This window comes from Seriola lalandi, unplaced genomic scaffold (assembly GCF_002814215.2).
Source record: "Seriola lalandi dorsalis isolate HSWRI2012SDOR001 ecotype SW California unplaced genomic scaffold, Sedor1 jcf7180002054657, whole genome shotgun sequence".
In the NCBI taxonomy this organism is placed as follows: domain Eukaryota; kingdom Metazoa; phylum Chordata; class Actinopteri; order Carangiformes; family Carangidae; genus Seriola; species Seriola lalandi.
The window spans coordinates 566133-579760 of NW_019525210.1; the positions used below are offsets into that span (position 1 = coordinate 566133).

General features: G+C 40.6%; 1 protein-coding gene across 4 annotated transcripts in view; it reads left to right on the forward strand.

The window, feature by feature from the left end:
- The first annotated feature begins 1506 nt into the window (after positions 1 to 1506).
- Positions 1507 to 13628, forward strand: part of LOC111665676 (collagen alpha-1(XIV) chain-like) — a 167274-nt gene continuing 155152 nt past the window's right edge. For 3 of the 4 annotated variants that reach the window (XM_023420750.2, XM_023420751.2, XM_087177839.1), the window contains exons 1-3: positions 1507 to 1602; positions 3451 to 3566; positions 10167 to 10283. In XM_023420750.2, the coding sequence (XP_023276518.1) occupies positions 3485 to 3566; positions 10167 to 10283 (199 nt within the window). In that variant the 5' untranslated portion in view covers positions 1507 to 1602; positions 3451 to 3484. The remainder of the gene's footprint in view (positions 1603 to 3450; positions 3567 to 10166; positions 10284 to 13628) is intronic. The other variant, XM_087177840.1, reaches the window with a different exon arrangement.

A 13628-nucleotide genomic window follows, 5' to 3' on the forward strand; every position in this document is an offset into this window, starting at 1 on the left:
TCCAAACTTGATCTAACCTACGGATTACGTACAAATTTACAAATATGGCTATAATTTATCATTATGGAAAACATTTTAACATGCTAGAATTATTCTTTTTCCCAAACAATACACTAACCTCTGATTTACCCTCCATTCTATTAATTTGCAAATGTGTGATGTCAAGGTAACCGGCTGTAGTTCTTTGTCTAACTAGTATCTTTCCCAGGTTTCCTAACAGGAACAATTACCACCCCCCTCTGAGGCTCACTGGCATTCTTCCCTGTTCCAGCTCTATATTATACAATAGCAACAGTCTAACTCCCCCATGTTAAGTGGGACATTTTGCTCATCATCTACTCTATCTGTTCTCCATTGCACCTCTATGTTATAGGGATTTTGTTTTCTCTCTGCTTCGTCTTCTTTCCTCAAACTAATTATTGGAATAATGTACCAAGACAAGTGTTTGCCATTTACTCAGCATTTTCCTAATTTGTAGCTGCAGTTTCATTTTCATCAGAATAGGATAACTCCACTCCCTCCTGTCACCTACCATCTTCTTAATCGGTCCCCTCACCTGTCCTACCTGAGAAGCATTTAATATGAAGAACACGCCTCCAGCGCTAACTATGTTTGAACAATAGGAAGCATGTGATTGGTTGAGTGACACCGCAGTGGGTGGGGCTAAAAGAAAAAACGATAATTCGTTGCAGGTAAATGTTGACATTTTTGTTGTTCCAACTAGGAAACAACCACTGCTTTATTATTTTATTTTTCTTTCAACCTTGAAAATATTTATGACGTTTGAACGTCAGAGGGCTTTTTACATACCTTCCTTAACTCTAGCTATAAGTTAGGCCGGTGTAATAAAAGCCACAGCTAGATTAGAAAGTTTGTTTAAGCTAATGTTAGCTGAAACTTAGGCTAGCTAGCCCTAACTTTTCCTCAGCTAGCAAAATCTTTTCTCGACCATGAATAAATGTTCGTAGTGAATACATTTGATTAGTTTCGTTTACTTTAGTGTCATGTTTGTAAAGTAACTCAGTGTCAGAAGTTGTCTGACTTGCTGATATAGCACTCACTGACAGGTCAATTGACAGGTACAGTGTGATTGGCTAAATGCAACAGTTTGTACAGAAAGTCCCTCCAGCCTCAGTGAAAGTGGCGTTTAAGGGTTTCACAGCACTTCAAACTGATATACTACTACTGCTACAACTACCTCTACTAAGTAGTAGTAGTTTTACAAAAGGATGTCTGCCGCCATGGTGAATTGTTCGTCCAGAATAAAAGCATAAAATTACGTTAAAATAGCTTGGATAACAACAGTAGAAGGAAATATTTTATTCAATCATTGTTAAATTATCATTATCAATGCTGGTTTGGAGGTGGAGCACCGCTGTATATTCACCAAATTGTGGTAGTCAGCAGAGATTTTATTTTGAAATGTTTTACCGGTAGTCTCGAGTCGGCCGATCATTGTGTGGTGTAACCTGTCTCCTGCTCGACAGAGGGAGCGGAGAGTTGGTTAACAGAGTGGATCAGAGACGCTGTGAGGACTAGTGAGCCTTTTATACAGCTGTCCGGAGGAGAGCTGCGGAGCCTGGAAACATATGATCTGAGAAGGTAGAGCTGCTCTTTATTCACACACTGCACAAATCTGCAAAACCAGCTCTTCTTTTTTTCTTTTTCTTTTTTTTTTAAGATCCGCGGACCTTTTCTCTCCACGTTACACACAGATCCGCGCGTGGTTGTGCTGCTGATGGCGCTACTTGCAGACCTCACCTGTGCTCATTTCAATTAAGGAAAAGTTCCGCTGCTTTTATTTACTGTAAAAGTTATTGAGGAAAAATGTAATATCTTATATATTTTTTCTCGGCATCGAGTGGCTGTGCTTTCTTTGAGTGCGCAACAACCGATGCTTAAAAATGTATTTACTGTATCAGTGAGGGATTGATCCGGTAGATGCAAAGACACAGCCTTTAAAGGATATTTTGTGATGCCATAATGCGAGTTAGAAGCATGAAACAGTTTCAAAAAAGGACTCTGAACTATACAGAAGGTGGTATTCTAAAAGTTCAGTAAACGAATTGGACATAAAATAGCCAGGTGTTTCAGTGTCCCGTAAACTCACTACAGTGACTCACTACAGTCACGCTGTAGGTGCCTGAGGGAATATTTAATGGATATTACAGTGATATATTATAGACCTATAATCTTAACTCAGTTTTTTATCACCACAAGCATGCTTGTCTTAATACTGACATGGTGAAAATGCCAAGCTGTAACAGTAAGTATATATACTGAATTCAAATAATAATGAATAAATAGAAATAAAACATCTTAATTTCTAAACCCTACAGTTAGAGAGTATTTTCTGAGATGCACAGCTGCAGTGGTTGTAATGATCATGAAACTGCTTCCAGTATTTAAAAAAAAAACAAAAACATATCGTCAGTCTTTATTAATGTTCCATATCTTGTTTTTTGGACAAGTTTAAGTGAAAATGGAGCCGTTAAATGTGACTGCTGTGTTACCTCTGCAGAGAATAATGAGCCCTGTGTTTGATATAGCCTGGAAGACATGAAGGTGTTACTGACATTGATAATACTCTTTTTATTTACCAACTGATGTGGTCACATTGATCCCTAACCCTAACCCTGACATTCAATATGGTAAGAAATTGTGTTTCATATAACGAAAAATGCAATTCTCCAGACAAGGGGACATACAGAAGTAGCAAAAGAGGCATTGATTTGAAAGAATGATTTGGTGGGAGGGGCAGGGGGAGGGGCTGTCAACAAGTCTCTGATGTAAGTGAAATTGTCAATCTATGCATCATCAAGTGGCAGCGTCCCTACTAAGAGACAAATGTCTATTTGTATCACCGTCCACCATTTAAAAAAAAAGAAATGTTTTAAATTTGCAGTTAATGAAATCACCTTTTAAGATATATTAACAGCAATGAGATACAAGAAGGTTAGGTTTGTCTGTAACTGAACAAACAGTGGAATTGATTCTAGTTGACTCAGATCTCATTGACTTAGTACTGCATACAAATCTAGGATAACGTGTTTATAAAATGTCATATGGTGAATTTAAGTCTTCTCTTCCACTGTTCCTTTCTTCTCCCTCCTCCACCTCTTCCTCTTCGTCTTCCCTGGTCCTCTCACACTCCCCTTTCATCCTACTCTTCTCTCCCTCTGCCTCACTCCTCCCTTTTGCTACTCTTCTCTCTTGTCTTCCTCTCCCTTTCCCCTCCATCCTCTCTCACATTCCTGCTTATCTTCACTCTCCCTCCTCCTCCCTCACCTGTCACCCCCCCATCCTCTCACCTACTTCTTTTCTCTGACTCCTCTCTCCTGTCTGACTTCTCTTGTCTCTATCTCCTCTTCCTCCTCTTTCTCTCTTCTTCTTCCTTGCCTTATCTCCACCCCCCTCCCCCTCCTCTTTCCTCACCCGTCTCTTGCACAGGTGTGTCGTGTCCTCCTGTCTGCTGGTATCAGAAATGCAGTTCTCATTCAGACCGAGTCTCTGCCTACTGGGCTTGGTTCTCATCTCTCTGTTTCCTCAGCCAGCGCGGGGCCAAGGTAAGTACCTCCACAAGCCTGCTGTCCACTCAAGGGCCAATAGGGGTTTTTCCACACAACTGCACCAGACCACACATGGCTATGTAAGACTTTCTAGGAAATGGTGCCAAATGGCAGTACCAAGAATTTCCATGGTGCCAACCAGGACCAACAGTTTCCTCACTGAAACCCAGTTTTTTGTGGTTGTTGCCATGATGACAGTTTTCTTCAACATGTCCTTCGGCTTTGAGGCTAAACAAGGCTTTCTACCACAAAGACAAACATGGCTTCACATGGCTTCACATGGCTTCCTATTATGTGCTAAGCAGGGTTTCCTGGGGCCTTCCCATTCTGGTGTCAAGCAGCGCCAGCCAGGGCTTTCCATATCAGGGCCAAGCAAGGCTATGAACAGTCACAGTTCCTCATTTACTTGAAAAAATATTTGGTTGTTTTCATGATGGTGTCATGTCCCCAGAAATCACTAACCCTTTGTCTGCTTTCAGTATTATGATAAAGATTATAAGCTCATTGCTGGCTTGGTAAACCTCAGTGTGGCCCTGTTGTGGAAATGCAGGCACCATTTGCTCTCATCCTTTTATCCAGCAGGTTAAATTTTGAATTTCGCTGCTTCAATTTAGATGTGCAGCTTTGCTTCAAAGAAATAATTTCTTTTTATTTAATTTATCCTTGTTATGTGCATTTACCCACATGTGTCTGTCTCAAAGGGAAAAGCCTTGATGCCAAAATCATAATGAGAACTTGTGTTTTGCTGTCTGCTTGACAAATGGGTTTGTTGTGGCATATTCTGTCACTTTAATTAATCCACATGTGTTTATCTTATTTATTTATGTATTTGTGGGAATGTTCAAAGGGCATTCTAATGACAGATGTGTTTCTAACTCAGGTTACAGATGTGAAATCTCCACTAGTCCCCAGTCTTACAATCACTCCCTCTAACTTAGCGTAAAACAGTTTTTGCTCACGTACGTCCGCATTGGTGTGTTTCACCATAGCTCTTCACTGTCTGTAGGGCAGCGAGAACTCTTATTTTAATCATGCACTGAAATTGTCTCTCACTCTATTTAACCCATTTAACTTATTCAGCAATTAACACATACCCTCTTTTATTACCTCATTAACAGAGAGATGAGTTTCCTTAACACCATTATCGACCTTAACAATCTTAAACTTTCCCTTTTACCAAAGGAGACCTACTCTCTAGGAATGCAAACGATGGGTTGATATTCATGATGTGTCTTAAATTAGCTGTGCTGAGTGGGGTTTTCCCTTTTTATATCAAAGACCTGACCACGAATCTAAGATAAGGTTTTGTATCTGTTCTCAATCTTAATGTGTTTGGTGTTCCATCTGGTATGGAGTAAAAATGAACACACTCAAAGACTGATGTTTTGCCTTGATTCAGTGTGGTACTTATGCTGCACCCAAACACTCTGCATCAGCCAGCTTTCAAAGGTTGTTGGCACCGTTGAACCTGAAACAGGACTAAACCTGCTCGGTGCTGCAGTGTCAAACCAAAGTCTGCTGACATTGTTCCATAACTATAAAGTCACTACATTTGCTGATACTGTGCCATACCATAATAGCAGATTAGGGTTTTGGAAGGTCAGCATGCAATACTAATTAGCTAACCTGGACAATGAAACCATGTATTGCTTTCCGACAGTGAGGGCATATCCCTCTGGCCGGCAGCAGGGAACAGCTCTGCTACAGCTGTTATACTGGAAGTTTCCATGTACACCCACTCCTGACCATACACTGCATTTTACTACATGTACATGTTGTTATCATCCCATGAAGTAATATTTTAAAATTGGACCCTATATTGTTTTCCATAGTGTGCACAAATAGCTGTGGGCATAGACGAGAGTATCAGTCACCCTCCCTCTCCTGTCCATTGCCACTCACGTCTATGATGCCATTCAGTGTCTGGAAGCACCTGAATAAACTATAGTCGATACTTGGCTGGAGCACTGTGGCTCTTTGATCGACCCTCTGACTGACCCTCTGACCAGTGAGATAAGGACTGTAACTAACAGTTTTCATTATTGATAAATATGCTGATCGTGTCCTTGATTATCTGATTTAATCATTTGGTCTAAAAAATGTAATTCTGAAAAATGCCTGACAATTTCCTAAAGCACATGGTTACATCATCACATGTTTGTTCTGTCCAACCAAACCTATTATAACCTAAGTTATTTAGTTTATTTTCAGATTAAATGAAGAAACAGCATAAGCTCACAACTGAGAAGCTGGAACCAGCCAATATTTAGTGTTTGAAAATACATAATGACCTAAGTGATTAATCAGTGATAGTAATCAATGTTTTCATTTCTGTAGATTGACTTATCTATCAGTTGACTGATCATTTCAGTGTTCCCCAAGAAATGCTCATCAGTCAGTCTGCGACGCTAACAGGCTCAGTAAAGATGCATCTTGAGACTTGTGCAACAGAGTAACTGTCACAATAAGGACACTTGCTAGTTTTTGGACAGAGTACAAGTAAACTGAAAGCAACCACAGCATTCCTCAGTGAAGAGGCCATAGTGTGCTAGCCTGGGCTACAGCAGTGACCCAGGAAGAGCTGAGGAGTTATGATCAGCTTGGAGAGCTTCCACTGCAAATCTCCTCATCTCTGTGTTTCTCTGTTAGATCAGGGGAGTCAGATAAGGTGACAAGTTTTTCAGCAAAACAGCAAATGAAATGGAACATGAAAAGCTGACTTATAAAAAATAAATTTGCTTCATGCTGATGTATGAGCGCAAACCTTTGCCAACAAGAATATGGCCATCTGAAACTAAGGAACTTGTAGCCTCTCTGTTTACCAGGTTTCCTAGGAGTCAGGGCGGTTATTAAGTAATTACTTTGTCATGTCCTAAATTACTCTCTAAAAAGACACCTGTAATGAAATCCTTATTTAAAAGGTGAAAGGTCAAAGAGTGACTTCAGTGGCTTAGCTCAGCCTTTGTGGAGGCTTCTCATGTTTTTCCTTGCCTGCAGAGATAATGGAAGAAGTATCTGTAGGTTTCTGTAGCTGGAGGGGAAACGGGTCGAGGGGAATGTGGTCAAATGTCAGTGTTGTTCAGTGGTACCTTTTCTAGGTCAACGTTTCATTTCGGAGAGCTTCTGACATTCCAGTGAATATAATCAGCAGCTGTGGGGACAGCAGTAGAAATTGTCAGTGTATGAAATAGAAAAATAATTGGATCTCCAAATTATACAAAATTTTGACATGAAGAATATAAATGTGTTTTTCCACCAGTGTTTGACTCCCTTTACTAAATCCTGTATCACCAGAGACTCTGAAAGCTTTCGCTCTAGTTTCGTCTGAGAGGACAGGGACCTTTACCGGTTTTGTGCCGTAAGGTAATGACGCAGATTACTTTTTAGATCTGACCTCATGGTGTCAGACTGGGAGTGAAAACTACAGCGTGCAGTGTAGCAATTATACTGATTGGTGAAATTTAATGTGATAAGGATTTACTGCTCTGTTTAGCATCTTGAAGCTAGTCTGTTCTTGGCAACAACGTGATTCATGGAATTTTATATAAAGACACATTTACAAACTTTGAGACTTCGTGACTTTGAGTTGGGAAAACTTTCTATCACTGCTTTATAGCTCCCTTCAAAGCTTCCCCTTTGCAGACGAGAGTTTTCTATACTCAGCACCGTCCCTTCACCTTGTAATATTGACCCGCTTCTCCCTCTCTCACTGATAATTTAAAACGCACTCAAAACTCAGTGCGTCTGACTTGTTGCACAACTCCCGGTGGGTGTGACGAACACTTCTTCGACACTCTGCAGCAGTCGGCTCTGCTGTTTGCTCAAGATTCTCCACAAGAAATAGATGAGAATTAAGTTCCCATGCCTGCAGGTGAGGCCTTTTGTCTTCACCAGGCTGTTTTCTCAGCATCTTATACTTATCTCTGTGTGAGAATACATTCTCAAATGAACATCCATGGCTTTCTATGTGTGCGTGTGTATGTGTGTGTGTGTGAATGGCTGCAAAGGAACTGGAAGATGATTTAGAAAAAAACAACCACTAAAGCTACACAGAATAAGGTGCAACGATGCACACACCAGAATGCACTTGCTTCCAGTCCTGGGCAAACGTAAATAATTCATGCACATACAGATGCACTCACATGGGTACACATAACACATGCAAACACGAAATCAACGAATTTCAACTACAAACAGAGGTGCGAAATCTGCGTCTCGAATCATTTGGGATTTGAGCAGCTCTCTCCAGATGAGAGAATGTCCTTTGTTTCCGAGACAGAGAGCTAAACCCTGAGCCGAAATCCCATGCAGCCCTCATTCTCATCCCCAGGTTGGTGAGATAATTGGTACAGTATTCCTTATGTGTGTTTGTATATAAATATATTTGCCTGCTGTTGAATGCGCCGGCTTCACATTCTCTCCATTGAAATCAGGATAATCCTTCCTGTGCTGAACTCAAGTTTCTTTGCATACCTACATGAGTAGTTTTCTGCAGATAATGACGTGTGTAAAGAGGTGGTTCACCCAGAACGCTGCAGATGTGTTTGGTGGTTAGTCTTATCAGCTTGACTGAATCCTGTATTGTGGAGAGAGATTCAGGGAAGCTAAATCAGTTCTGAAAAGTTGAAGCAAACAGCCACTTCCTCTTCAAATTTGCATCATTTTCCACAAAGCTGTCAGTTTCCCCTGAGCGGCACATTGCAAAAAAAGTAATCTGTTCATGTTCAAACAGTCACATGTATTGTTATTACCATGTGTGTTATGGACAGACAACATGCACGAATTTTGTCCGCAATAGACACACAGCAATGAAAAATCCTTCTAAAAGGTGCATTTTCCAAAGTCATTATTTTTTTCTCATTTTTTGTTTTGGGTGAACTATCCCTTTAAGCCCCTTGTTTATTGCACTCCAGAGCATCAGAGCTCTACCAAGCATCAATCACTGTGTAGGTATTTAAAGAAGTCGGCGGCAGCAGATGGCTTACCTCATAATGAGGACACAAACACACAAGTTTGTGGGTTTTATATTTTATTTTTCCACCCCCTGACTTTTCTTTTTTCATAGTTAACCAAATTAGATTTGGAATGCTTCTAGATACGTATTTATTATCTGGGATTTGGCTCTACCGGTGTGAAAATGATGGGGTGTTGTGGTTGTTGACCCTGGAAATGTGGTTTTTGGCATTGAAGTGCTTTACAATGGCCTTGTTCCAGTGTTTTAACTTGTGTCTTAATGTGAAAATACAACAACACTGCCCAAGAGCATAGTGAAATATGATCCTAGTCTTAAGTACAAGAAAAAAGTTCAACACACAGTGTTGTTGACTTTTCAGAGGGTTTATACACAGGTTGAGGCCATTGTAAAGAGTATTTGGATATTCAGTTTGATAGTCAGTCTATGTTGTACATCTACACACTCCTGCTGAGGACAGGAGAGGAATAGTATACACATGCTATTCCAGTGCCTTTCCCTTTGGTGTCCTTTGTTCTCTCTCTCCTTGCAGTTAAAAGGGAGTCACATTCACTCCTTTTTCTCATCCTCTTCTTACCCCTGATGACAATTTCAAAGCACAGATGCAGAAAGAAAAGAAATGAAAGGCAAAAAGATCAGGACAGGGAGGGATCAGATATGCAGAGAGCGACAGGGCCAGATGAGGAGACAGAGATGAGACAGAGAGAGCAAGCTTGAGAAAATGAATATAAGGGAAGGGTGCAGAGAGAAAAGTAGGTGATAGGCCTCTAGGCGGCTGACAGGGCCAACAGCTAATCAGGATGAGAGGCAGGGGCGTTGCTTTGATGCCAACGGTAAGTGGAACACAGAAGAAGACCTGTCGTATACCCACAGAGATGAGCACAATGCGGGCTCGTCAATAGATGAGGAAGATGAGGATGAGGAGGAGAAGGAGAATGGGACTTTGCTTTTTAATGTGACATCTGTGCAAACTAATCTCTCTGATGTCTATCCTCCCGCTTGGATGAGATGCAATTTATCCTTCTTTATGTTTTTTCTTTTCCTAACTGTTTAAAAACACAGATGGAGCGACTGCCTCCACGCCGCCATAACTCTGGAGGGAGTTCAATCTAACTTAACTCAGTCACAGTTGTGTTTTGTGCTTAGCGGATGAATGACCACGGAGAAGTCAAACAGAAGGAGAGCAGATTCTGTGAAACCTGCATTTTTGTAAAACATCCTGAGCGGTGAAGCTGTACGCGACTAGAAAAGGATAAATAGACACTTTTGTCACTTCATTTGACAGCTTGACACAACATAAGGTTGTATTAATGCATAAGAAGTTGAAAAGCAGGAACAGATCCTTCAGTCCTTCAATCAGAATTCTGAGCCTAAACAGTTTGCGTAAAAGTCTCTTCATTACCCAATGACTGAACAGAATTGAACTCAATCCAGCGTTATGGTTGTAATCCACTAATATGCATTAATGATGACAGAAGTTTTTAAGAGATAAAGATATTGGAGTTGGATGGTGCATGACAGGGAACGTTTTATTCATTCATTCATTCAACATTCATATATTTACAGTTTGTTTCAAACTGACAGTTGTTGTGTAAAGCTGTTTATTTTGTTGTGTCTCTGACCAGTTTCATCACCACGAAGGTTTCGTGCCAAAGTCCTGAGCCCCACCAAACTGCAAGTGTTGTGGAAAGAACCAAAAGGAGAGTTTGAAAGCTACAAAGTCATTTACACCACTCAACCAGGTAAGACCTTGCACTGACCCCGAGTAGCAGCCTTAAAAACACTGAAGTCTATGTTTCAGAAATGTTGTTTTACTGGAGCTTTCGTCGTGACTCCCCTCATAGTGTTTATTTTCATCGTTGATACATTTACCTTTAAGACAGAAGGAAGCCAGGGACTGTGTGCACTACAGGCTTTGTGTTTTGTAGATAGATAGACAGATGGATACTTTATTTATCCCCTAGGGGAAATTCAGTGAGAGTTCTCAAAATCATACAAACAGGTGTAGTTGCAATTTGATGAAGTGATCGCCCCCCAGCATGAGGATCTGTTTAGATTTTAATCAAGATCCAGACGAGGGGCTTCTGGTTCTTAAGCTGCCAGCATCGTACTTTTACCTGTCTCTCCCCAAATAAGGAGAAATAAATTCAAAGTGTAGTGAGAGTTGACCACAAAAGATCTAAAGACCAGAAAATTAAATCCAAAAGATTGAACTGTTCCGTCTGAGGCCTTAGCTTCAGAGGTTGGAGGGTTGTTCAGATTTGGTGGAGCTTTGGTCTTTGCAGAAACTTTGTAGTTAAAACTTGATTTATCCAGAACAATCTAAAAAAGGAATTGATACTCCTCTCCTGTACTGTCCTGCCTGGTCTTCACACAGTTACCCACATTCACACCTGGAAGCCAAGCTGTACAACCTTTGTAATGGATTAGGTGTGTAGCTCCTCACTAGGATGATGCGTCGGTGAGCGCGGGGGGGGGGGTGTGTGTGTGTGTGTGTGTGCAGGTTAACACGGTTACTGTCTGCTCACAAATCATGTTAGCTATATTGCATTTGTCTTTTGCTGGTGGAACAAAAATTCTAGTTATGCAAGAGAAGCACAGTAGTTGAACCTCTTCCCCTGAGGCAGAACAAATCAACCTTTTTTATGTGGTTTTCACCTGCACGTTGGTTCATAATTCACTCTGAAGAGAAAGAGACGCGTAACCACACACAGGAGCTGAGATAACTGATACCAGGACCGTTCAAGTGTCCACAGTGAAACTCTGTGGTTGATTGCAGTAGACACCTTTTGGATTTACCAATGAATGCTTCAACAAGTTTGCTTACCACAAGCTTGTTAAGATACTCCTGGCTGAGCATGGCACTGTGGAGCTCAGCTTGGGTCTAGACTGTTGTTAATGGGGAGTTATTTTGCAAGTGAGTGGATCCAGTTCAGGGTTTTTTTTTTAAGTGGGGTTGGGAGTAGATGACTGAGGTTTGCTTCCCCCGAGACACATCCGACACTTGGTTGTAACCCATTTATTCCGATGAGGGTAGAGTAATTGTTAGGAGCATCGCTCAGTGTTACGCTACACAGTTCAACAGCAGCACAAACTACAGCCTCCAAAAATGACTATGAAGTTGAATCTGCACCTCTGTAAAACAGTTTCAACTAGAAAGCCACTGAGCGAGCACAGGCCAGACTTCAGAGAAACGCTTTCAAATTCAATGTAAATGATCTACATTTGCCTCAAAATTGAATGGGTTCTTCCCTGGCCCATGAACCATCCCTCCACCAAGTTCAGTGCAAATCGGTTCAGTTCTTTGTGCGTAATCCTGCTGACAAACAAACAGACAAGGGTGAAAACATAACCTCTTTGGCAGAGGACACAAATGTATTCATTTGATTCATTTGAAGGGCTTGCCAGCATATATTACCTTTACACCGGCTTGGTTTACATAATAACCTGATAACTGAGTGTAAACTCAAGTGAGCCTTCACCATCACTGTCAGTCTCAACATCAGTACAGACGCTTTAATGCAGCAGCTACATAGAGACTGGTTTTATATGGTGGGACCCGTCTGAATTCTTCACTTGGAAACATAGATATTATGTCGGTTTTATTGCTCTTACACTCTTAACATTCTGTGTCAGTCATATATTTACTATAATCATAGTTATATGTGAGATGTGTGATTATAATCTTAATGGGTATCATTCAGTTAGAAAACTTGCCAGGTTTTTTTTATTGGAGTCAGTGTAAACAGGTGCACCGCAGACGTTTGGAGCTTTCATGGATGTGATGCACAGCTTTAAACCTTCATTTTGTGATGGATTATAGTGTGGTCAGTTTATGCGTCATGTTCTGTGAGGCAGGCCTCTGTGACCTTCATAGTCTCTTCCATCATGGCGGCTTGGTCACCAACACAAACGGGTAGAAATTCTTACAAATGATTGGATTGCTTCGTAAAAAAAAATCCATTGGAAAGACATTCAAATTAGTTTTCAGTAGGTAGCAGCTGTAGAAGGCTGTGGATGCTGTAAATATTTTTAGTGTTGGTGCAGGATGTTCTCCAACAAATGTTGAATATAAAAGTGTTCAGTGGGCTGTGACAGACATTCATTCATCTGTCTGAATCAAAATAGTTGCTATTGTTTTATTTTTTATTTATATAAAGATCAGTGGATTCAAAGATTGTATGGTCTAATTTAACACTGCTCAGTTTCACTTCACAGTGCTGACAAGCTCATGGCAACACTTCCTCAGCATTTAGGTTAATTTTAGGTGATGCTCATTTGCATATAGATGTTAAAATAGGAAAAGAGAGAAAAAATAGACAAGAATAAGCACAAATATTGCAGACAGTGTGCACGTGTTTGTGCAAAGTTTGAAGAAAAGGTGTGTTGTTGTTATAGAATTGTTATAACATACTCTGCCCAGGTTTTTATTGCAGTCAGAGAAAATAAATGCAGAAAGTGAGCTTCCTTCACTATTGTATTGTTATGATGTTTCGAACATTCAGTTTGGAATCAGCATGAACTACATTCTACTCAGTCAATTAGTTTTACAGGAATAATGTAGATTTGACAGGGTACTGTTTTTTTCTTCCTTGATTTCTTTCCTTTCGGTTCTGTTCTGGTTAATTTCCCCACTAAAGAAAACATCAGATGCAAAGAGATTTTCATTGCTGTGGGAAAATGTGCAGATGCATGTGCTGCTGTGAAACCTCTTTACTCCTGTTACTGTTATGACCAGAAGCTTATTTTTTGAGAATCTGAGTTGGAGGACAGTTAAAGGGGTTCAAAGAGGTAGGTGTGAGGGCCAGTACAAATCTTTCAGCTGGTTTGTAGAGACACTAGGAACACCAGATGATCAGCACAATAATGGAGCAGTAAAGGAAAGACTGTTTTAATACATTACCAAGACAGGAGGGAAGAAATAGTTACATTTTCCCCACTGTTAACATTTGTGGCGAGATAAATTAGTCTGCAAATTCCATACTTATTCATAATTGACTACTGCCGAAAGGGTAGCAGAGGTGGTAGCTAGTTGCCAAAAGCTAAAGCCAATGTGGAAGTATCACAGATAGCCTCTATATAAAGAT